Source organism: Myodes glareolus, chromosome 4 (assembly GCF_982192425.1).
Source record: "Myodes glareolus chromosome 4, mMyoGla1.1, whole genome shotgun sequence".
In the NCBI taxonomy this organism is placed as follows: domain Eukaryota; kingdom Metazoa; phylum Chordata; class Mammalia; order Rodentia; family Cricetidae; genus Myodes; species Myodes glareolus.
In genome coordinates this window covers 91,622,721-91,648,528 of record NC_142029.1, presented here as the reverse complement: position 1 = coordinate 91,648,528, position 25,808 = coordinate 91,622,721, and the positions used below count along the sequence as shown (strand labels likewise).

Genomic DNA, 25,808 nt, shown 5'->3' with positions numbered 1-25,808 from the left:
GGAATTCTGTGCCAGCGCTGCCGACTGCTAAGGAAGCCACTCCTTCCCTTAGGGGTCCTAAGTGTGCACATGAGCACATAAAGACGGGTGTGCTGGGGCGGGGAGCAGGGCACAGAACAGCAGAGGCTCTGCCCTAGAAGATGCCTTGGTCTGGCATGTTTCAACTTTGCAGCCTCCTGCAGGCCTCAGGCAAGTTAGCTGGATCCCATAGAGAAAGGATGGTTGTGATAGATGACCTTCAGTGCATTTTCTGCCTTCTTAAAAGGCCAGTAAGGTGTTTTATGGCTTTCCGTGGGTGCGCACCTATGTATATCTCTCCCCAAGTAAAGGATAAACTTCCCAAGAAGTGGGATTCATTTACTCTTTACTCGTTACATCCTTAAAAACTCCAAACAAGCCTTTGCAGGGAAAAAAAAAGACAGGCAATAATAAATTTTCTTGACAGTGGACTGAGAGCCACAAAAGTCATGAAAAGGTGGGCACTGGGGCGGGGATAAACCTGAGTCTGTAGAGTCTCCTTGAACGCCAACCTACTCAGAACCTAGAACAATAGTGCTCTCCTTTAATTTCAGAACGGAAAAAACCCTGAATATGTGCTCACTGCCAGAGAGCAGGGATTGGTAGCTAACTGGTGTGGCTTGGTCCTTCTGCAGCTTCTTGGGCAGCAGGCAGGCAGCAAGGAGTGCAACCAATGTTCTCTGTGGGCGCCCAGCTGCCTGCGGCTCTCTGGAAGATCTCCCTCCTCTTTGCCCCGCAGGAAAGAAAGTGGAGGTGGCCGGGTGGGTGGGGGTTCAAATGACTTGGCCTTAAAGGCCTGGGGAAGAGGTCCGGGCCTAATGAAATTCCCCTTCCTAGCCTAGAAGCCTGGAGAAGAAAGGCTGGAGAGGGCGCCACCTGCTGGTGAGGGGTCGAGCCTTGCAAAGTGGACGCCAAGGAGACCTGTGCTTTGAAAGCTGAATTGGGGCAGCTTCCCAAGTTGCCGGTTTTCTGCTGTCTCTTGATGGCTACTAGCTCCGTAGGGTGTGTTCTCTGAGACCCCCGAACCCTGCGTGTCACTCCCTTAGATGGTAAGGTTGCCTGCAGGGATGGTGCTCTTTCTCCCTGCATCCCCTGGACCCGCACTCTGGGCTTAAGGACTCTCCGCGCTTCTCCATCAGGTGGAGCCGTCCTCTCGCCGCCTGCCTCCCTCCTCTCTCGCAGCGAACTGCGAGCAGGCCATCCTGCATCGCCGGGAGGTTAACCGAGCCCCCGGAGGAGGTGAGACCGCCAGCCCGCGTGGGCGGAGATGGCGGGGCCGCCGTCGGGGCCGGCGCCAGTGCCCGGCAGCCTGTGGGTCCTGCAGATACCGCTTGCGTTCGCTCTGCCCCACGTGGTGGCCGCGGAAGATTGCCGTTGGTTTTCCGGCACTCAGGGATGAAACGCCTCCTGGTCCTTTTAGAGGCAGGCAGCTCATTACTTAATCCAAGCCTTTTTCCGGATCTGCGGGAGACCGGAGGCTGCGGGAGAGGTGTGTGTGTGTGTGTGTGTGTGTGTGTGTGTGTGTGTGTGTGTGTGTGTGTGTGTGCAGACCTGACTGGCTGGAAAAGGGAGGTGTAAAACCAGCTTGGGGATCCCGAGGTGGATCTTGGGGACTAGTGCCAAAGGAAAACATTGTCCTTCCAACCTTGGACTCCCACTTCTCCCTTCCCAAGAGTGAGCCTTTCTTGCCAGTGAGGTGTGCATACACTGCTATGTGTGTCTGATGACCGGCCGTGTATTGCACACTTCACTTGCCTCATGACCCTGTTTTTGTAATATTTCCCCCAGAGGGGCTGAATTAAGCAAACCTGGGCCGCGGGCCATTTAGAAGCTTGCAAAGAAAATTAACCAACAACCGAGAGGATAAATCTTTAGTTAAAATATCAGATGCTGCCCGGGCAGGCACATTCCTTCTACATCCTAACAGTTTCATTCGCTGCATGGTTTGGCCTTTGAAGCTGGACTCAGACCTTTCATCTCCCCTGGCCCTGAATATTTAGTGGAAAACGACTACTGATGTACAGCACCATACATACCAAATTTTCACCCTTTATATATTATATGGCACATACTGCTTGGCATTGTTATCCATCTTTTGTGTGTTCTGATTTACCTCTCCTGTTTTACTGCATTATCTCTCGTGCCAAGATAATGGACCAAGGCCATAAGAACGTTGCTTTGCTAATCTAACTGATGGTGTTGTCCCTGTTATTCAACATCTTTTCCCCGCCCCACCCACCATGCGCGCACACCTACAGACACACACACTCACACACACATGCACAAATCCAAACCAGCTTTCTTAGAGATTTCCCTTTGCTATGTTTAACAGCCTCTAAGAGATGTGGTTAAATAAACTATTATGTTAAGAATGGAAAAGTCAACAAAGCTTACACCTACTAATTTATAGATCTTGGCTGTCAACTACCAGGTGTCAGCTCCTACCAGTACACACTTTATGCCTGCGCCCCTGCCTCTTTCTTTGTTGTTCATAAATTCTAAGACACGTATTTTTTTGAGTTAACATCCACGTGGAAACTTAGAGTTGGAATGTGCCTTACTGTCAGCAAAGTGCGCCCCCCCCAACCCCCCATATCTGTAGTACTGATGGAAGGGTAAGAGATTCCTAAAAGGACTCCCTAAGGTCCAAAGACTGTAGAAAGTAATGATTGATTTTATAATTGAATACTGAATGGTACACATTGGGAAAGCACCTTTCATTTTCCCTTCAGTCCCCCTTCACTCTCTCTATATGATGCTACTTTTTTTTTTTAATGTGTTGCTTCATAACGCACTTATAGTTTGTGCCTGGGTGGACTCCACTTCCACTTTGGATTATAAACTCCTGGAGGCATGGTCTATTTTACTTCCCCCCATGGCCTGCTTATTCTAGGCATGCCTAAATGTCTATCAAGTAAATAGACCTAGATAAATTTGTGTTGCTATCCTGGAGGAAATGGAGTTTGATTCGAGTGTGGATCTCACGACAGGTAAAAGACTTGCAGGTTCTCAAGAAACGGTTGCCTGTGACCTTGGCCTCTCCTTCGCGATCAGACTCACAGCACCTTTTGGAGAAAAGGCATGCTGAGAGTGATGGAGTGTTCATTAGGGGAGAGGCTCGACATGCAGAGACGGACTGCTCCCTGTCCTTGTTAGGAAAGACACAGACAGGGATAATAATAATAAATAGGTATCTGTCACAAACCTGCCTGCGTTAGCTCTTGCTCCTGCATTTTGTTTTCTAAGAGCAGTGCAAAGCAAACTAAGATCCAAACACTTAGAGATTATCAATTCCACACCACACACACACACACACACACACACACACACACACACACACACACACAGGAAAGTCCCCCAAATACAAAGCATGCTTTTCTCCTCAACTCCCTCCTGGCACATATATTGGCCAAGTCCTTTCTGGGAAAAGATGTACCCCTCCTGGCCTCTCCCTTTTAGCCCAGATGCCAGTCCCTCGTGCAACAGCAAGACAGGCACATTTTGATGCATGTGCATGAGTCTAATCATCGGTAACTTCACTCCCGTTTAACAACATAACATCGTGTGAACAAAAAGTCACAGCTCCGCTCGGTGCTCACTATGCGTTCTGGTCAATAATGGTAACAAAAGCTGCATATCCTCTGTTTAGGGGAAAGAAGGAAAGCAACGCTTCTCTGCAACCCTCCCGTTTTGCAAAGCGTTCCCCTTTCCAAGTGTTTCCTCTTTAATTATGACCTGTTTCCCCTCCCTCTTTCCCCCGCCCCAGCTTCTGTGAAAGGAGCCCTTCTGTCACTCGTCACTCGCTAGCTCGCTCGCTCCCTCGCTCTCTGTGGGAGGAGCCCGCCAGAGGAAGCCGTGTGCCTGGGATGCCAAGAGCCAGAGAATGGATCTGCTCCGAGTGGGGACATTGCTGAGGATCCTGGCTTCCCGAGGCGGCTGAAAACAAGCGTTGGTTTCGACTGCCTGCAGAAAGCCGGAGACACAACAAGACCGAAGCGGACCGGAGGAGGGACGGACCGACGGACAGATAGATGGTCGGCAGGAACCCGGGAGGACCGGCGGCGGAGGCTGAGCACCGCGAGCCCAGCCGCCGCGCTTGAAGAGAACTAACTGCACGCCCAAGTTGCCCCGCCGGCTGCCCGCGCGCTGAGGAATGAGACCTTTCCAGCTGGATTTGCTCTTCCTCTGCTTCTTCCTCTTCAGTCAAGGTAGGAACCGGGCGCGCCGGAGTTGGAGCAAAGTCGGCGGCGGCGGCGGCGGCGGCGGCGGGGGCGCGGGAGGCAGAGGGCTGGAAGGTGGGCAGGCTCGGGAGCTCGCTCTGGCCGTGGGTCTCCGTGCCCGGCCAGAGGCAGTTAGTAGCGTCGTTTCTTTGCTTTTGCAAATGCAACAAAATGGTACTGTTGGTTTCCCTTCGGATGGAAGGGGCTGGGGGGACAGAGGGCGGCTGCACTTTCTCCTCTCTCTTGTCCATGTCCAACTCAAACTCTCCGATGCAGATGAGTTCTTTATGCACTCGGTATGTTAATTAGGTAGTAGCCTGTGGCCAGGCCATTCGGAACTTCTGGGTGCCTGCTTGCCTTCACGGCCAGGTTGGAGAAGGGGAGCCTGGCATAGGTGGATTTCAGCTCCAATAGGTCTAACTTGCCCGAGTGTGTTTAAGTGTGAGGTTTGCACAGTTGCAGAAAGGGATGCGGTTACGGAACGTTCTGAGGCGGGTGTTTGCAGTGACTGGGGAAAGAAAGCTTGTAAAGAGTTTCATTGAATGTCACCCGTTTCCCTGAGCAAGGCTGAATTCTGAATCCCACTGAGCACTGGATTCTGTGTATGAAATGGAATTTCGCCCCTGGCGCTGATTGCTTCCTTTCTGCAGCCTAGCAGGTGGACTCCCCGGAAAGAAATTGGCTACCTCTGGGCTCCTTGCCACTAAGAGTCATGGGGCTGGCCATGGTGGAGGGAGAGAAGAACTAAGTGCCTGCTTAGCTGAAGGCATCAACAGTCACCTGTGGAATTGAGATTGAAGGGGCCAAGTAAACCGGTCCCTTCCCACTCTTTTGGAATGCCAATGCCGCCTCTGCCATCTGAGGCAGCATTTGTGCCAGGCAGCACAGCTCTTGGGGGGACAGGACTCTCAGAAAAATCCACAACAGAGAACGTCCATCTGTTGATTAAATGAAGGGTAAAAGTTTTCGAGAAAGCAGAACATCACCATGGGTGGCTGCCTTCGCAAGCAAACAGCTTGTAGTCCTTGCTTCTCTCATCAGGAGAAGGCAAATATAAGTACAGCCAGGCTTCCCTCTCTCTTTCTCTGGTTCTTGTCATCACTGTAGATTTCCCCCTTATTCATTCAGGTCAAACTTTGCAGTCATCCCTCCTGATTAAACTTGCGGGGCCCCTTCCCCTAGGAGTATGTGTAAATCATGTCTATGCAGATTTATAATGAGTTTGTACACACATTCATATGGACTCCCTACAGCAGCTAGAAGATAAATAACCCTTCCACAAGTTTTCAGGCTGGTTGAAGAAGAGCCATCCCAGAATCCTGGTACAGAGACAGATTTGGTTGTATTACCACTGGAATGTGTGCATGCTTACATACGAATACTCTACGCACATACACAAATACACTGACTCCCATTCTCCTTTGCCTCTTAACTAATTTACTTAGGAAGTTTCCTGTAGGATTCCTGAGACGAGAAGGGACCACACACACACACACACACACACACACACACACACACTCACACTCACACACACATATGTACACATAACTAACTGCATGGAACTCAAGCAAGTTTTTGTCAGTCTTTTGTATTTTTAGAAGCTTGGTCAGTGCTTCCCCAGACTGGTATAAGAAGCCTATAGGTGTCTAAGTGCTTCCCTGCCTGTCTGCATCATTACAGAGTGTGTTTTCTACTGTGCTCATTCTTTTCTCAGTACCACGCTATTTCTTGACTGCCTCATATGAATCTTTAAATGTTTACCTACTGAGGGCAAATGCTTTGTTTGGTCCATTCTTAGCCCCAGGGGCAGGAGAAAGAAGCCACAGTCCCATGCAATTGAATCATCTTCTTGTTCTTGGTCTCCCCAAGCTTGGCTTGCAGCATCCAATGGTGGGTGTGTAGTCCAGGGAATTACACATCAGCGTCAAGAAGATTCAGAGAACAAAGTAGACTCCGACAATCTGAGGATCCTCTTGCTCTGAACACTAGGAATCATGACTATAGGAACATCACCATAGCAGTTAGGAGGGAAGATGTTTGATTGGTTCATTGTAATGTGATATCGAGATCTTTTGACTTAGGTTCGTCACATTTAAAATGTCTCTCATATGACATTTCTCTATTTGTGTGTGCCTGCTCTTGGGCAGGGGTACACACGGTGCATGTGCAGAGGTCAGAGGACAACATGCAGGGCTAGTACTACCCTTCTTCCACCATGTAGAACCTGGGAGTGAAATTATGTTCATCACCTTGATGATATTCACCCACTGGGCCATCTCTCTGGCCCTAATGAACATTTTTAAATATATGAGTGTTGTTTGGAGTGTTGTAAGTTCCCCCAAAAGATCCCACCCGACTCTTAATATGTATCCTAGTGCCATGCTGTACCTACTATCACGTACTGGTTAAATTATTAGATCGAGCAGTTCCACCGTCAACGGGACAGGAAAAGACTACTAGCCCGTATGGTTCTAGACGGCCCCTGTTGTGATTTCCTAGCCCAAGAGTAAGGTCACAACCACAACTGACACCCCCACACACAGAACTTGCATGGACACTGCCTCCTACACTCGGAGCCTTCTGGATGCTTTCCCACAGAAATGCATAAAGGGTCAGGACAGTCCTTCACTCGGAGGGAATGAGGAGTCAAGCATCTCGTTAGGGCCTTATCTAGCATGCCGATGGCACCGCCATCTGCTACCCAGCACTTCTCCCAGTGGGAACCCGTGTGTCTTCTTGGAGTTCTGGGGACACAGTTCTCACACTCTCATTCCCAGGATCCAGACCACCCCCCAATGTTGTAAAGTTTTCATTAGCATGCAGTTAAATTCCTAAAGTTTCCCTTCTGATCTGTTGACTATGAGTCTCCTTTACTTTGTTCCGCAACCCCTGAGAGAGGGCAGAAACTAACATATAGTTAATGTCAGTAATATTTCTGGCTCTTGCTCTTAAAGTTTGAACTTTTTGTGTACACTGATATCAAGTATTTCTTTCTTTCTTAAGGTGACAGTAGAAGGGGACAGTCCCCTGTCCCCGCTCTGTCAATGTCTCTGGGCTTGCTCATGCTAGGACATGGAAAGCTGCCAGCATATGCTGTTGGTGGGTTTCCCTCTTGCTGTAGATGCCTCTCCCCCTCAGCTGTCAGGGTGGCCGTGCTTTGTATAGAGAAGGATAATGTCACAGCACAATTTACCTCCCGCAGAGAAACGGTATGTTCTCCCCCTGGGTGAAGAAGAATCGATTCCCTTGTCATCCAGATACTTAGAACTGGCTACATTTTCCCCTTTATCATTTCAGTTCACCACAGCTACTTCCTTCGATGCCCTCCTTAATCTTCCAGCCTCATTCCATCTACCCTGCACAGGCACCTCTTAGGCAACTTTGAAGGAATAGGGTCTCAGCAGGACTGGAGACTCCCTGCTTCGCTTGTATCTTACATTCTGAGTCACTGTGGGCAGCGTGCAATGGGGCAGACACGGTAGCTTCCACTGCACATGCTTCAGGAAAAGTCTCTCCCCCCCATGCAATGGCATTTCCAGACTGTCCTATCCTGCCCAGCGATGGGGTGGGCACCGAATTCCAACTCTGCCCAACCCAGAATGTGTGTTTGCTTTGCCTGTGCTCCTAACTTTCTGAACATTTAGAGTAAAAAGAAACTCACATTTTACCAGTGGGGGCATCTCCTAGCTGAAGATCAATCTAGGATCCATCTCTTTAATAGACCTTGCCCTCTAGATTATCTGGACACATCAGAAGGAGAACCAGGCAGCCATTGGATGGCAGAGTTGCAAGACTACTTGAATCTCCAAGGAAACAGAAAAGCTTCAAGCAGATAGAGGGCGATCAGAGTGGGTGGGGAGAACTGGTCGTGGTTCAAGAGCCATGGGGTGACAGGAAGCATGGAGGAGAGAGGCCACTGCGAGAAGCTTAAGTTTGCCAAGCGCTTTCATGGGGAAGAGAAAGAAGAGAAAGCTTGGGTAAAAAGCACAAACATGTCAGCAGGTGCCCCCCAAAATAAAGGTGGGAAGGGAGGTTCCGGCAAAGGGAGATCAGAAAAAGAAAAGGCAAGTAAACAACACTAGGAATACTTGTCCTTACCCAGAAATGTCCTAGCACTATGAGGCAAATGATGAGTAGGCGCCCCCACCCCTGCTGCTGGCGTCCCAGCGACATGACATCCAGAGGAGGAAGAATCACTTCTTTTATTTTGGAAACTCAAAGCCAAGGATGTAGGACTACTCCTTTAACAAACCTTCTAGGTGGGGGAATGGAGCATGCCTCTAGGGGATGTGGATGGCTTCAGTGGCTGCTGCCCAACAGGGAGCCCCGGAGAGCTGTTGAGGATAGAAAAGAAACTCCCCAGGGGCACGAGGGTGTGGGTGGGGTCAGCATCGGAGCATGGCACTGGGAGGATGTCATGGGTACAGGAAGGAAGATCTGACTCAGAAAAGCAGCAGTGAGCCAGGCATAGTACCGAGGAGCAGCCCTGCCTGGTGTGTGTGCCTCTGTTGGTAGAAGCCAGGGCCAGCAGGAGATGGGGTGGAGCCAGGGATTAGGCCTGAAGATGCAATTTTTCATTTTTGTTTAGCCCAGTGGGGGTGACTTAGGCAGTATTATATTGCAGACCCAAAAAAAGCACATGAATAATCCAGAGTGAATTCAAGAGATTTCAATAGCAAAATAATAACAATACTAATGATACCTTTGATTTGTGGAGTACTTTTCTTCCAAGGAGATAAAAAAGATAAACTGTTTTGGAAACAGGAACGAGAAAAATAAAATTGCCTTTGATGGAGGAGTGGAGAGAAAGGCCAAGAATACTTTTTTAGGGTCTTAACGGAGAGAGGGCTGGTGGAAGAAGCGAAGTGGGCACACACGTGACCTCAGCAGCAGCCAGTCCTTCTCCTTAGATGTCTTATATGTCGAGATGATTTCCAGGTGGCAAAACAGTTCAGATATCTTTAAAATTGGGGTCAGTTCAGAGACAGAGATGTCCTGAAGGTGACCTGTGCCTGTTCCTAGTCATATTCTAATCCAACAGAAGAGGAAGTGGGTGAGACCTTGAACATGCTTTTATCCATGCTTGATTCACCATGGCGGCAATTCTCACTTCAATGATGGTTCTTGCATCCATGGGAGCTCAAGTTTTTCCTTAAAGCCCAATGAATACTCCAGGATCCTTAGACTCCTAGGGTTCAACTAGGGCTGCTTTGCTGGGGACTGTCCGTTTCATGGAGTTTCAAGAGCAGTCATTGCTATCACCAAGCCAGAGGGAACAAAGTACCAGCCAGAGCCCCGTGCCTGGGTTCTCACTGCTACACTTGCATTGCAAATAGAACAGGACTTTATTTCCAGCTAAAAGAATGAAGCGAGAGTCGACTTCACTGACACATAGCACCGTTCCATATGTCATTGTGTGGCATTTTCTTTTCCTACGGGGAAATCAGAATTTACCCAGTTAGGTACGCACATCAAATGAGACTATAGTTACCTTCTAGATCATTAAAGTGCTTCTCTCTCAGGCACGCAAGGGATGATGTATTCTGCTTTCTGCCAGAGTTTTAGGATTAAGCACAGCAGAGCTTTGACCCCACCCTACCCCCAGCCCACTTTGCACCATGGAGTGAAAGGTCACAGGAAATGAAGATACCAGCATGAACTTTCATTCACTCCCTGCTTTTTCAAAGCTTAGCATCAAGTACCATTCTCATCCTTGACCTCTTCTCTCCCAGAGGGGGGGAGAAAGTAGTCTGGCTGACTGTATACTTCCAGAAGTCAGTAAATGTCAATATTGGATAAGTGTTTCCTTTATACCATGGCAATTTAGCATAAGCGGCTTGGAAACAAATATCTTCCGTAAGCATACAGTGTTTCCGCGTGTACACAGTCAACACCACTACGAGGATTAAATAAATGTCAGCATTCTCTGGGTACACTTGGAAACAAGTTTAAACTTTGGAATAGTGGCCAGTATGGCTGGATCTTGTGCCTTACATAGTTCTTTTGTTGGGGCCCGTGTGTGCTGTGCTGATGGCCATCTAACTCCTTCCTGGGAATACCTGCTAACACCGTGGCCATGCAGACACTTCCTACACACCCTGAGAGATTTCTCCTGGCAACCTAGAAACCTTTCTATGCCCGCCCCGCTCCACCCCCACCACACACACACATGTACATGCAGACCTGCCCATGTCTCTGACGGCAAGGTCAAGCAAATTTGCCCAGTCCCAAATTTCGAATGGTTGAAACTGAAACCACCGGCGTTTGCTTGAGTCTGTCTTAGTCACATCAGGCTGAAGAGTCTAGGTGGTCTGCTTCCTTGAAGAAAAATGCTGGACGGACAGCTATTGCAAGTTCAGATTCTTCCCAGCTAATGCTGGCATGATGGGAACAAAATTCAGAGGCCAGCATTCCAGTGAAAAGAAATACATGGTTTACACCCTTCTACATGCGCCCCCCCCCCCACACACACACCCAGGAGCTCCATGGAGTCTGATGTCTCAGTGGGCAACGTTGATTTCTCCTTATTTTGTGAGCAAATAGTATTTTGTGACACGGAGCTCACCTATGGGCCACTCGGACAGTGCTTGTCACAAGCCTACTGTGTGGTGGGTGTGGCATCTGAGATTGTTACAGAGCTAGGTGAAGCCGTATTTCTAGACAGGAAGCCAACACTTCCACAAAGGCTCTCAGAATGGTGCTCAAAAGACATCAAGGACAGACTAGGGTTTCAGAAAGGGATATCCAGAGGAGATGCCATGTCTGTTTGTTCTCAAAGGATGTGTAGGAGGGCTCCGGACAACGTGTGAAGCAAGGAGTCCAGGTTGTGCCTGGGAGTGTGCACAGACACAAGATATGTAGACTAGAATGTGACGCTCTCAGCAGCAGGGGCCAGAATGGGTGTGTTTGCAGTGTGTGAGGAACCTCGGGAGGGCAAAGCTGGCTGGCTCGTGGATGAGAATAACATGATAGTTCTTTGAAGGATGGACTGGTAGAATGACGTCAGCGTCTTAAAAAGACTGGAGCGGAGGGTCTAGAGTCTTCTCTGAATCAGAGCTTTGGGGATTCTCTTGTTGTTCTTGGCAGTCCCTGTGCTTCACACGAGTCTGAAAGCTTGGAGAACTGAGTGGAGGACTCTTACCTCTTTCTAGTTTGTCTTCCTTCGTGGCTGGTATGCGCAGATAATGAAAAGTGGGCAATAGAACAATGAGAAACCTGGTTAACTGTTGGTTTCCCCACCCCCACCACCACCACATAAGAGAAGGCAGACATGGGTGTTGAAGAAAACTCAAAACACCGGAGGCATAAAATGCTGAGGACACCTGGGCAATTGGATGGTCTGAGAAATGAGAGTTGACTCTTTCTGAAGACACCTGAAGGCTACAGAGACTGAGGGACCACTGCTCTGAGAGGAAGGGGGGTGTTGCCTGTGGGCATCTTTCTGGCAAGAGGACGTAAACCGTGCTGGCTTTGGAGAAACCAAGGCTGCAAGTTCAATAGCTCTACCCAGATGTTAGAAAGGGCTGCCATGCCCAAGAACCTTCCATGCGGAGAGCAGAGAATATCATTAGACCCATCTGGGTCTTCCGGGGCCTGTTCTTTTCAGGAACTGATGGCAGCTGGCAGGAAGCTCGGCGGGGGGCAATATCCTCAAATGTCCTACAAGAAGTAGTCAGTGACATTTACTAAGCAGTAGCTATCTGAGTGCCTTGCCTGAGGCTGGCCTGTTGAGCAGGGCTCGGCTGCAAGTGTTCTCAGAAAAGAATTCAGGTCATCGGAAATGAAGGAGCCAACTTATAAGAAAGGGGATGAGAACGGACAAGGTGACGAGTAAAGGCATCCAACTCTCCAGTTCCCAGGGTCCTATCTCTTAGCAACAGTTGGGTGGTTTTGGCTAGTCCTCCTGGTAGGTAGATGATGCATCCTAGAGCCCATTGGTACCTAGCAACTTCCTTTGACCATTGTTGCTCACAGTAGTGGCAATAATTGATAATTAACATCTATGTGAATATTCAGAAATTGCAGCGCACAATTTTCACAAATAACGCCTCATTTTCTCACAATATCAGTGCGGGCAGATCCCCAGAGAGGTGATGTCTGACCAAAGGGCTTTCCAGTCCAGTTCACCGTTTTGTGTGAGTTGATGCCTCTCAGAGAAGCTGGTGGCTTTCAGCGACTTTAGGTCATCTACATAAATGAGGCATGACAACAGCAGTGGCTGGAATGGAAGGAAAAGCATGTTCTCATGTCTCACCCTTGAAACCCGCCCCCCCCCCAGCACTGGAGACAGAACCCAGGACCTCACTACACAAATACTCTGTCACTAAGCTCCGTCCTCTGCATGTTCACATAATTCATGCTAATCACCCACATCCAAGCATAAAAAAAAAAAAGGATTTTAGCTGTTCCCTATAAAGATCAGGGAGCCAAGTCCCAGAGGTGACCTTCAGAAGGGAACTCAGTCTTGTAGTTCTGGTTCTTTATGATTCCAGACTCTTGCTGAGTTGGTATGTCACATTTCTGAAATTCACGTTTACCCAGAAGGCTCAAGGCTTCCAGGCCTTTGGGGCCTGGGAAGGGGCGGGGCTGAAAAGTAATCAGGAAGTTATTCGTGTAACTCCTTTTGTGTCTGCCCCATCCCCTTCCCCTTTCCATATCTGTAAGTCAAGGAATTGAGGGATTTTTCAGAATCGGTTGGTTAACATACCCTACCTTTTATCAGTCTGGTGCCTAGCACACTGTTGGGTGCCTCGAAGTCGATGAACAAATGCAAAACTACCAGATGAAATGCAAAGACTTATGAAAAGGGAGAACAACGTAGACGCTGTGGTGTCAGCGCACATAAAGATGTTGGGGCGCCCAGGCTAGAGTCGCGGGGAAGCTAGAGGTTTATTTAAAGCCATTCCCCCAAGGAAGGCCTTGCATGCTCACCAGGTCACCAGGGACACTGACAAGAGAAGCCTCCCCTGGCAAGTCAGTCACTCCTGAGCTTCGGCAAGAAACCATTGTGCCCTTCTGTTCTTCAATGCATGTCGGTGCCTATTTCTGTCAGTCACCTGCAAATGTCACAGGTGACTCCACTCTGGTGCAGTGTGACAGTCCACCTGTCACCCTTGGCAATGCTGGGAGCTATGACAGCTTCCGAGTCACACTGGGGCTTAGTTGGCTCTTTGGGCAAGCAAGTATTCAGGGGACAGAAAGTTAAGTGTGCATCTGTGTACTGTAAAAGAAGATTCGGGTCCTTTGCTGCCTGGCTGAGAAACCACCAGTTAATCCCTCAGCGGCTCTCTTCCCTGTATCGTGGGACTTGCACTTTTCTATGCCTCTTCGGCTGTAGATGTGAGAGTCCACTTCATGTTTGGGCCAAACTGCAACTCTTTGGAGAACTGGCTTCCGGAGCCATTTTCTCACACAGGGTGCTGAACATGTGTGAGGGGCAACTGAGGAAACAGCAATTGGCTAAATGCTTGGGGAATCAGATGTGCGCCGAACATTGCAGTCCCGAAGTCAGCCTGATGGTGGCAGCAGCCGCGCTTGCAAAGCCCTGGAGTGAGCTCAGAGCAGACTGCAGAGGGATGGATGCCCAGTGGTTTTAGACGCTGCAGGGTGACCTGCAGCTTCGGCCCAGAAGCCTAGCCGAAGGCAAGGAGTTCCGACAAAAAGGGAAGGGGGGTGAGTGAGACAACATTTCCGATAGCCACAGTTCTCCCACCCCGAGAGAGGCTGGACTTAGTTTCCCAGAACACACTGGGTTGTGAAGGTAGACTGTTCAGAGGAATCTTACACAGGGAGACTAGAGCTAGGTGGGTTCAATTAATAATGATCAAACTGGTTTAAAGAAGCTGCACAAAGGGGAGTGAGCAATCTCATTTCACCAGCAGTTTCCTGCAGTGAGGGCCAATACTTCTGAGTTTACTGACGTCCTCCCCAGGAGGGGGCTGGCCACAGAAGATCCACCTTGTTCTAGTCAACACTCTCCTGTCAGTCCTATAACCTTCCTTCATCGGGGTGCCAACTGCTTCACAGCCAATAATCAGTGCTGGTGCACCATTCCCATGCTGCAAGGAGACGTCCTTAGCCCTGAGGTCCCAAGCGGGCTGTTGAGGGGAAATCAGTTTTCACCTCTGGGAAGAGATATTAAATTCTAATGGCAATATTAGAGGACACTAGGCCCCAACTGCAGCTTTTTAATAGGGTGTCCTTCCAGGCAAGGAAGCAAGATGCCAATGCCGGGTGCAAGAAGAGGGTGTTGGGGACAGTGGGGGAGTATTGACGGCCCCAAGAGCCCTTTGGCGTTGCTCTTTATTAACCTCCAATGTGTCAGCTTGTCCCTTGGAGTTATGACGTATATCTGAGCCCCTCAGAGTTGGCCCTTGCAGCATCAGTTGGAGTTGTAGAGATGGGATGAAGGAAGAATGGGGCCCCTGCAAAGGGCGTATCACAATCTTGCCTGGCTTGTATGGCCCAAGTGATAGCACTGGCCAATCAACTGGGCCAGCTGTACAAAGGTGTCCTTGAAGTCTGGGGACAGGTCCTTTGTTGAGCCTGACACCCATTCTTCTGCCTAGCATCAGAATGAAGCAGGAATGGCTAGACCCGTTTGCCAGGGAGAACAACCGAGGCTTTGCCTGCAGGTCACACAACTAACAGGTGACAGGATGGCAAAATGGCAACTAAGTTCCTGTGTGCAAGACCCCAAGAGCCCATTCTGCCAGGCCAGTTGGGAAGGATGCCAGTCACAGTGGCGCCTTAGCTGTGTTTGTGTTGGCGAGCCAGAAAGCCTAGGGGGCCCACTATTCTCCTCTGTAGCGTCCACACAGGGTGGAAGAGCTGAGGAAGGACACCTCTTCCCCAACAGTGAGGCTGAAGACAATTGGAGAAGCTTCCAACATGGTTCCCTCCCTCCACCCGCAAGCTTCTGTTTAGCTTAGTGTTTGGAGTGCCCAATTCTTACTTCTTAACAAGAATCTATCACACCCAACTCCCCTTCCGTAGAATTTTTAAAATTAAGCCCCATTCGGCTCAAGAAGAGGTTAGACTCCTGCTAGCTATGTGCTGTGAGAATGGAACTATTCCACATAAAAAGGCATTTCGGGACATCAAAACCCTCCTCTTTCTTTCTTTATTCTTTTTTTTCTTTTTTCTTTTTTCTTTTCTTTTTTTTTTTGTCAAGTCTGGAATAGTAAAAATGTCAGCCGACTACATGGTTCTGAAATGATTAATAATGGTCGTTAAGAAGAAATAAAAAAGAGTCTTGGAATGCAGGAGAGCCTGAATGTCGTTCAGCTTGCAATTTTCCTCGCTTTGGCTTCCGCCGGCAGCTTACCTGGTGTCAGAAATCACTTTGGAAGGTGGCCCCTATCTACCTAGGCCATGCTTAAAATCATAATAATGGCTTAAGATAGACACCTATGATAAACTAGAAAACGTGAAAGTTCCTTGAGAGTTTCGAAACACCTTTAAGATAGAATCAGAGGCATCCAGAGGAAGAATGCATGGCAGATAGATGTTGGCGTGGAAGACATCAAGTTCTGTCTACTTATCCCGCAGCCCGAGCCCTTCCCTGGGCCACACGGAACATATCAGGGCTGAACTGTCAGCCGATGACTGTCAGGGCTCCAAATCCACACGAATGCCCATTTTCCAGGCTTGACTTTTGGTTTGCATTTTCTCATCACCAAACTGGGGCAGTGGAATTCACAGATAGAAATCCATGCATTATAGGCAAAAATAACTGTTAGAGTTGGTCAGAATCAAATACCATTCAGAAACCTTTATTACTTTCCTCTGCCGGTCTCCTGCTAAAATAATATGAAACCTACATTTCTTTCTCATAATCGAAACACATTCTAAGATGAATACAGCCAATTCACGCCAAGGAAAATGTTTAAAATTTTTGTACTGTTTTTTATTTATCTTTCAGTTAGAGTTACTCCTTTCTCTCCTGCCATTGACTTTCACTGATATGAAATCTATTAGCTTTGCTCATTCACAACTGTAGAGAAAAAGGAATCTGGGGGTGTGGCCACATATTCCTCTGTATATAGATAGCTAGGAACTCTGTTGTAATATCAGGGGAGTATGAAGGCCTTCTTAAGATTTCACGTTTCTCTATCCTAGTGCATTTCACCCTGTAGTCTGCAGGCCAGCTGGTCCACCAGTAGCAACATCCCATTGGCAGAAGAAAGCATTCCTAGGCCTCAAACCTTCTAAATCAGAGACTCTGAAGCTTGTCCCAGGGGTCTGGCCTGCACGCGCGCGCGCGCGCACACACACACACACACATACACACAACTGATCTGAATACACTTGAGGATGCTCCTTTATTTCTCTGAATCTGGCTTCTGTACCTTTTTCCCTCCCTGGTCTTCCCATGAACACTGCTGACACTGAGCCCACAGAGGTTTGAGAGATGTTTCTAACCAGAGGATTTAAGGTGACTCAAGGGAGCTACCGCTAATGGTTCTCACATTACATTACCCTCGGGTGATTCGTAGCTAGTGAGAACGGAACCAAGAATTACACTCAGTCTTGAGCCTAGGAAACCAAACCTTGCAGTGAGATCAAGCCCTGAGGACTGGGGGCATGGCACTGGTGCCAGGCCGTCATTAGCATCGCCGCCTGCCTTACAACTTGGAAGAATGAAGAGCCCTTCCTCTCAGTATGACTTTCAGCCCTGCCCGACCTCCGTAGAACCAGGGAAGCTGTGTGATGATCTGAGCTGACAGGGAAGAATGCAGCTACGTGCAGACATAGATTTTCTTTGCCTGCACTTTAGAATGTTTATTTTAAACTCAGCACTGTACACGGGAGATGCCCAGGTCCATAAAGGGAGATTTTCTGCTTTGTATTGTGAAGAGATTCAGAATGTCTATCATGATGCACCATGAGAGTTCTCGTTCTATTTTTTTAGAAGAAAAAATCTTCAAGGTCAATACCACCATAGACATTGATATTCATTTCATTGTGAACTGGGATCTGCTGGCTGCTTACTGTCATTTTATTTTTCAATTCATAAAAAAAGATGTTCTCATCACTAGGCCTCTGGGCCTCTTTCTTCAATCCAAATCACCTAAGGGAAGTCACATGCCTGAGCTGCTGAATCCAGCAGCCACTAGGAAGGTGAGGGGAGCCAGTGGTCCTCAAAGGCCCTCTCATCCCACACTGCAATGTGGATTTTGACTGCCTCACAGAGGGCCGCGTATTAAAGTCAATCTTCAGGGCACTGCTGTAGGATGGTAGTGCGACCTTTAAGAATTGTTCAGTAGGAGGCCTTTGGGTCTCTGGGGGAGGGTGTCACTGAGGGAAATCACAAGATGGCTACCCCCTCTCTGTTCCCTTTTACTTCCTAATGAGGAGATGTGTGGTTTTGTTCTACCGCCAATGCCCCATCATGATGTGCTGACATCTCCAGACCCCAACACAAAGGGTTTGCTCAGTCATGGATGGGATCCCCCCCAAACCTGTAAGCAGAAAACTTTTCCTGCTATAAGTCGATTGTCTTATAGGTATACAAATACCTATAAGGTATTTGTCCAAGTGACTGAGAGCTGAGAAAAACACTTCAGGATGGCTGGGAGAGACAGGTAGATAGGAGAAAGAGTGAACAGGCACATGGGAGAGACAATTTGGGCTCCAGACCTTAAGACGACAGCATTAAAAAAAAAAAAAAATCACAAGATTGCTTCTCCTGGCCCATGAGGGATCGTGAAATGATCCTTATGCTCAAAGAAGGCTGGAAGGTTCCATAGCCAGGTGTGCAGACATAGACACATAGGGGGTCTAGCTTCTGCACAGGTACAGGTGTCCCTTGGCTAGCTCCCCAACATCTTTTGGAGGCAAAGTCATTCAGGATGGAGTTTTGGACTTGCAGAGTTTGTCAAAATTAACCTGGAGTTACCTAAATTCCCTCCCCTACTCTCCCCCATCTCTACAGTACAGCCACTCAGAGGTCTTGAAGTCCTGTCACTTCTGTGTTCTTCCCCTCTGGAATGCACCCTCCTCCAAGGCAGCTCTGGCTAACTCCCACCCTAAGCACTCAGCTTCTTCCACCAGGATGGATGTTTCCTACACCTCCCTCTGCATATGCTTGAGTAAATATCTTTCTCCCTCCCATAGCCTGCTATGGAAACCTCTTAGGGAACTTATCACAGCATCTCCAAGTGGCTTTTTTTCCTTGTTCACTATCCTTCTGGAGACCCAGAAGACAAGGCCCATTTTCTAGATTTTCATAAGCTATGCCTTGGTTGAACTAGGATGCATAATAGGCACCCAGCCAGTATTTCTTGGGCAAGAAATGAATCTCACATATCCCATGTGATGTGGATCCACGCTATGGATAATGCCTACCTTCCATGCCATATTTCATTCACCAGCCAATAGAAGTGCTTTGATAGCATCCCTGCCCTATCCATCACTGTTATTGCCTTGTGCACCTGCAGTACCTGTGAGCACCAAGTACTCCCTGGGGATGGGTGGTAATAATTTCATTCCTTTTGTGAGATAATGCTCTTGTATACTGTAAAGATTTGTCATTCATATTAGTTTAATAAAATTCTGATTGGCCAGTAGCCAGGCAGGAAGTAGAGGAGGGCAACCAGATTAGGAGAATTCTGGGAAGAGGAAAGGCAGAGACGCAGTCACCAGGCAGATGCAGAGGAAGCAAGATGAGAATGCCTTGCTGAGAAAAGGTACCAAGCCACGTGGCTAAACATAGGCAAGAATTATGGGTTAATTTAAGGTGTAAGAACTAGTTAATAACAAGCCTAGGCTGGTAGGCCAAACAGTTTATAATTAATATAAGCCTCTGTGTGCTTCTTTGGGACTGGACGGCTGTGGGATCAGGTGGGACAGGAACTCCCATCTACAGATTCCTTCATACAGTGTATACAGTCTCTAGAGCACATGCACATGGATTGTGCTCTTTGTCCCTAAGTCAACTCTTATTCTTGCGCTCAGCGATAAGGAAAATGAGCTTAAGCTATTCTGTGGCCTCTCTGAGGCCACACAAAGTACTAAGTGTGGCAGTTACCATGAAAGCCTAGGGACTCCAAATCTGAGACTCATGCATGGTTTCTCCAGCCGATTCCTCCAGGTCACCTCTCTAGGTTCCTACACATAGGATGGTATACACAAAGGTGCTTAGGAAACTAGGAACCTAGGGCATGTCCTGTGCCATCACATGGAGGTGATGGGCTGAGTGCCTTACTATGAACAGAAGGGAAACTTGAGTCTGAGTTCCATCAAGATTCTCGGTAACAGTATTCATTGCTGATGTCCACCAAGGCACAAGGGTCCACGCACAGCATAGGCTGTGGAGAACCACTCTTGACTATAGCTGGGTGTTATAAATGAGGCAAAACACAGAGAACACTGCAGCCCATTGTTTTAGTTAGGGTTTTTATTGCTGTGAATAGGTACTACGGCCATGACAACTCTTATAAAGGAAAAACATTTAGTTAGGATGGCTTACATTTCAGAAGTTCTACCAGTTATCACCATGGCAGGGAGCATGGCTGCATGTGGGTAGACATGGTGCTGGCCGCATCTTGATCAGATGGCAACAGGAAGTGAACTGAGTGTCACACGGAGCAAGGTCTGAGCAAAAGAGACCCCAAAGTCTACCCCCACAGTGACACACTTCCTCACTTCAATGAGGTTGCATCTCCTAATAGTGCCACTCCCTCTGGGGGCCATTTTCTTTCACACCACCATATTCGTTGTATAAACAATTAATACCAATATCAAGCAAGAAGTGTCAGGAAGATCCTCCCAGGCCAGGCTTTCACTGAGCATCTGGACATGGTTCTCTGTCACATGCAGTTTCTTTGTGGTGTCAGTTTGTCAACTGGCGAAAAGTTTTCTGAAGGCCTAACACTCCCAATTCAAACCTCACTCTCCAAGCATGTAACCCCGGTCCTACACCGATGGCCAGGATGCCACTGACTCTGCCTAGCTCGGGACTTCAGGTTTGATCCTCCTAAAATCATGGCTTCTCTCTTGTTTGCCTCAAAGAGTTCTTGTGATTCCCTGAAAATAATACTTTGGGGTTGGTAATTTGACACACTTTGAAGGGCTCTCGCCAGAGGAGAGTCGTTTGGAACCTTCTCCTTCCGTGTTTCCAGGTGTTAAGATGGTATCTGAGCTCAGCATTACCTGCTCAGAGTCCTCAGACCCACTTCAGTCTCCTTTGAGGCTAGGATCTGTGTGGCTGTAGGGGAACCAAGGCCTTAGAGAAAGGTGAGGTGGTTTGTCAAAGCCAGCTTCCTAGTGATCTAAGGGCATTTGTTGTCTGTAAAGAATTAAATTATTTCCCTTGCTTCTGAAACAGCACCCGTAGCTCATGATCTCCAGGGGGAAGTGAGAAAAAGTTACTCGTAACATTTGCCGAATCCCCTGCTAGAGAAGAGGAAGCCCAGCTGAGAAAAGACGTACAGTAGTGGGCTCACTTTCCTTTCATTCCCTGCCTTAACAAGTCCTGGAAAAGCTGCTGGCTTAAAATGACACGAATTTTATCTGACTTTTCTGGAGGTATCCAGTCTAGAACGGGATCTGTGTTACTACAGCCCAGGTGATGGCAGGGCTCTTTCTGGGTGCGGCAGAGACAGCAAAAAAAAAAAAAAAAAAAAAAAAAAAAAAAAAAAAAAATCCAGTTTCCTGTCTTTGCAGGAGACTATCTACATTTCTTGGACCACAGTCCTTCCTCTTATCACCCCAACTGCAGTTTGCATTTCCCATCATCCATCACTCCTGTCTCTCAGCCTTGTGCCCCTCTCTTACAAGAAACCTTATATTTATATCAGGCCCAAAAGGTTTGATATAATCATAGCAATTTTCTCTAGATAAATAAGGCGACCTATTCTGGGATTAGGCATGGGCATCTTTGGGGTTCAATCTTCTGCCTACTATAGGGACTAAAGATGTGGGAACTCTGCCTTAGTCTCCCTCTCTGTAAAGTAGAGAATGGTACCCCTACTCTTTCATTTATTTCTATAAATAAAGTACTTGGGGATTATTAAATAAAGGTTGCTGAGTATGAAATGGTTATACTGTGAATTGACATAAATTGCGCCTGTATTATTCAATGGAGCCACTGCTATCATTGGGTTCCGTAGGGGAGAGATTAGGGGCGCATCTATTAGATTCTGTAGTTAAATCGCACTAAATGGTTCTTAATAGCAATTGACTTGGTCTTCATTAGCATAGAGCAAGAGAACTCCCCCTTAAAACACCATATAGCAGGGGCCTCCTCCTGTCTTTGGAGTAATTGAAATGAAATAGAGATTCCGTAGCAGCAACAGTGAAAGAGAAAAGACAGAAGCTCGCTTTGGCTTCCTGCATTTGATCTGCTGCAGGTAGCAGTGAGTTTGCAATCTGCACTTGCATTTGTCTCCCCTGGCTTGTGTTTGAGTGTCTGGCTTTTGATTGAGGATCTAGTGACAGGAAGGAGGAGGCTGCATGAATGTGAAGGCTGAGAACTGGAGGGAGGCTTGGTTTGATGGAACAGAGGTGAGCATTGGATGTCACCCAGGATCATTCTTTTTTTTTTTTTTTTTGAGTTCTATCAATGTCTTTTAAAGGCTTTATAAAGTCTATTTCTCATTAGAGAATATTTTAGAAAGTTGAGAGTTTAGCTCGTCTCATCCAGGTGTTCAACAGGTGCATCAAAACTTGTCGCATTGTTTGGGACCCTGAAATCCCTTCTCTGGGTGTTTGCAGGTCAATTCAGTATGCCCTGCCAAGGGCTGGAGGGTTCAACTTTGGCCAAAGTCAGCTCCTGAACCTCTCAGAGTCTGCCTACACCTAACTATAGCTCCTTCTACTCTACCTGAAGAGCCAGAGAGAAACAACCAGTACTTCATTATACTGTCTTTAAATAAAGGGTTCGGCTCTCAAAGAACCTATGCCCTTAATAGTCCCAGGTGGGAACATCAGGAACAACTCCAAGCCTTGCGGCCTTGGGGAATTAAAAGAGAGAGACGAACTCTGAGAATGATTATAATCCCATTATGCACAGCTTCCCCTATTTATTTCTTCATATGGATGAATTTGTATATATTTGCATTTTGTTCTATCTGATAATATGCATAGAACTCAAATTGAAATGACTTGAATAGATTTGAATATTAATGAGGCGTTTAAAGGCTGCCATCCCTGGCAGAGTCCCCAGCAAGGGAATGTGCCAGGCAGAAGCTCAGATCTGTCCTCCAGCACTGCCACCAGAGGCCTGCAGGCACAGGGCTGGGAGGCACCCTTAGGACAGACCGCTTCTGGGGTGGAGCTGGAGGGCACCCCAGCTCCCGGGCCTGGACTCCCGCCACACTGTAGGCAGCATTGAGAAAAGGCCCTGGAGCATGTGAGCCTTGAAGCCTTAGACATTCAGACTCACAGGTTTAACAGCACTGTAAAAGGCAAGCTATTTTCCAGACAAGCTTCAGTGCTCTCCCCTCGGGGAGTTGGGTAGTAGAGGACAAGTTCTTTTCAGGGCGACTGTCCTCAGCTCCCCTAAGGGTGCACCCTCTTCTGTCTGCATCTAGGACAGACAGGGCCCTTCTTCGCTACTTTCCTACAGAAAGTGACCATTAGGCTGTTTCATGCTTACAGTGTGTCTGAAGGAAATTCCCATAGAAAGCCAGTCTGTGCCCAGCAACATGCCAGCATTATTCAGTGGCCTGCTTCAGTCAAATGCTATACATAAAGGATGAATAAGAGAGGAGGGCTTGTAAAAGTAAAGCCACCACTGGGATTCACTTGGACATTTTCCTCTCCCTTTGAAAAAAAAAGAAAAAAGAAAAATGAGAAAGAAAGGAAGGAAGGAAGGAAGGAAGAAGAAACCTAGGTAATAGTTCATTCCAATATGTGGGCCGGTGGTATCAGGTTTCAAATATTATAGTCAGCATCAGAAATGTTAGGCCAATCATAGAAGTATCTAGTATGATAGTAATTTGAATAGTATTAATGGTAACCTATAGAGAGCCAAGTATGCCATATTCATTTCTAAAAGTTAAAATTCCTTGGAAACCCCCAAATTATGCTACTTTATCCTAACTGACTTTTATCTAGTTTCAAGTTCACACCCCGAACAATGCTCTATTGGAAAATTTTTTAGAGTAACAACGAATACTGACCCAGAGGCCATTCTGTTTCCTGCTCTATGATGCTTTCTTGTATATATCTTGATGGTTTCATCGTAGTATTCTGGAAACCAAACTTAGGATTTCTTTCCCCATTGTCCTAATTCTGTCAGGGGACATCATCGTATTCCTAACACTCACACGAGAGTCTCTCTCTGTCTCCCAAATGTAGCCATCCCCCAATCACGACACCCGTTTCTCTGGGTCTCTTCTTGCTTTCTTACATTGTCTTCCATTGCCCAAAGAGGTGTCTCTCTTTCCAAGCGGCTACAGCATCTCATCCAGGCCCTCGGTTTCCCCAAAGTCACCCAGGACCGTGGTCCTTCTCCACTACTGTGTCTTCCTAGAACACAGCCAGATCGACATTCTCTTAGGAAGCTCACTTTCTGCCCTGTGCTTTGACACAGAGCCCCACGTGGGCTCATACCTTCATCCCACATGGAAGGTCCTCCATCTCTCACATCAAAGGCTTCCAGCAGCTTGGCCTCCTTCCTTGCTCTCCAAACTCTATCCCTAGAAAAAGAAAAGAAGGCACTGATTGTTCCCCGAATATTCTATGCACAGTGTCTTTGTTTATGCAATTCCTTCAGCCCAAAATAGCATTTCCTCATCATTTGTTGACGTACTGGCTCTGTTTAGATGTCATGTCTCCCATGAAGCTGTCTCCCGATTCTCCGCCAGTCATCTTCTTCTCCCTAGACATGCCGTATCTATTCTCCTGCATCATGTGCTCGGTTTCATCCACCTTGTTTCGTTTTTTGCTTGATGCCTCCAATTCACTTGAGAGCGCTGTAAGGAGAGAAACTGTTTCAACACTGGCTGCAGCATCCCCCCATCCCTGATGGTGCTCAACACGGACAATGAGCAAACAAATGAGCCGAATGCTCGGGGATCATGTGCGGCTCTTCCATTTCTATAGCATCTTTTCCATGCAGCTCTGGGCCGCTGTATCGTTACTTTACTCTTTGTTGGGATTAAAAAAAAAAAAAATACCTGACTAATGCAACCTAAGGAAAAAAGAGCTTTACTTGGGTCACAGTCCAAAGGTACATACAGTCCACAGCTGTGAGGAAGTCATAGATAGCATCAGGATCTGCAGGTGGCTGGTCACATTGTCTCTACAGTTCTATGGAAGCCATGATGGATGCTGCTGTTCAATCTCCTTGCTCCTTTAGAATATTCAGTTAGTGACCCCAGCCCAGGGAATGGCAATTCGTATTTAGAGGAGGTCTTCCCACCTCAACTAACCCTAATCTGGAGGGTGGGGAGAATCTCTTGCAGACATACCCAGAGCCGTGTTTCCATGGTGATTCTAAATCCTGTCAAGTTGGCAATCAAGATTAAACCAGCCTACCCCCTGCAGCACCTGACAGCCTTGGAAATACACCAGCATCACTAAGCAACCGCTAGCCTCTCAGACACCTTCTTACTCTGGCGAAAATGTCCTGAACTCCATTTTGTAGCAGAGGAGCCGGAGTCTCCATGAGGTTAATTTATTTGCCCCACATTTAGATAATAGAGGGAAAATTAAAGCGCGAGCCTTCTGTCTCCAGTCAAGATCTCCCCAGCCCCCAGGGCTGTTCTGAGTCAGCCAACAACAGCCAGACTCTCACCTTCCCCAGACTCCCAGTCAGGCTTCAGTGCCCTGGGAGAATGAATTTCCTGCGAATCAATCCTGGATGCAGTTATTATTTTATAGGGATGTTGTAAGTTGATAAGGTAGCTGTTATATGCTAATAGCTATTGTAATGCTCTTCTTAAGGCCTATTACTTGTGCTGGTTTGTATTTTAATGTGTGCAAAGGTGATTACAACTTTAATATGAATGTTAAACAGATTAGCTGATTTATATGTAAAATAAATAAATAAAGGGAAACTCATACTCTCGTCTCTATTCATTTCTCTCTCTCCCTTTCGGTCTTCCCACTCTGTCCAAAGGCAGACGTGGTCTGTGGGGCATTAACAATGGGACAGAGAGAGAGTGTTTGCTGGGTGATAAATAATCGTTCTACCCAGGTCTTTTGTAACTGGAAAACTCAGACTTTGTGTTCTTAATAGCCGTTTTTCTGAGAGCCTGTGCTTTTGACTGGATTTGACCGCGGCAGTTTTGTTTGAGCGTTGTTCACTGCCCCTCCCCACCACTGTGAAATTGGGTTTCCCACCTCTGGCAATCTGCTCTTTGCCTGGTATACTTGAGAAAGTTTACCAACTTTCTGAAAGGCAAGCATAGCCTGGTGTGTCCAGGAGCACACGACATAAGCAAGTGAGCAATTCAAGAAAAGTGAGTGCTAAGGGGCAGGGTCAATGTGTGGAGTTGCTTCCGTGGTGGCAGACAGTAGGGATGAAGGCAGGAGCTCTCGAAGGAGGCATCCTTGCATGGTAAAGCTCCAAGGATAAACTACAGTTAGCCAAGCAAGTAGGCAAATAGTGGGCTGTGG

The 25,808-nt window shown here is 47.5% G+C and overlaps 1 protein-coding gene across 4 annotated transcripts in view; it reads left to right on the top strand.

The window, feature by feature from the left end:
• Window positions 1–3,813: 3,813 nt before the first annotated feature.
• The window catches only part of Kirrel3 (kirre like nephrin family adhesion molecule 3), a 560,014-nt gene continuing 538,019 nt past the window's right edge, over window positions 3,814–25,808 (top strand). For 2 of the 4 annotated variants that reach the window (XM_087905736.1, XM_087905735.1), the window contains exon 1: window positions 3,816–4,226. In XM_087905736.1, coding sequence (XP_087761862.1) covers window positions 4,172–4,226 — 55 coding nt within the window. In that variant the 5' untranslated portion in view covers window positions 3,816–4,171. Of the gene's footprint in view, window positions 4,227–25,808 lie in introns of all 4 variants that reach the window. The other 2 variants (XM_087905734.1, XM_087905733.1) reach the window with 2 other exon arrangements.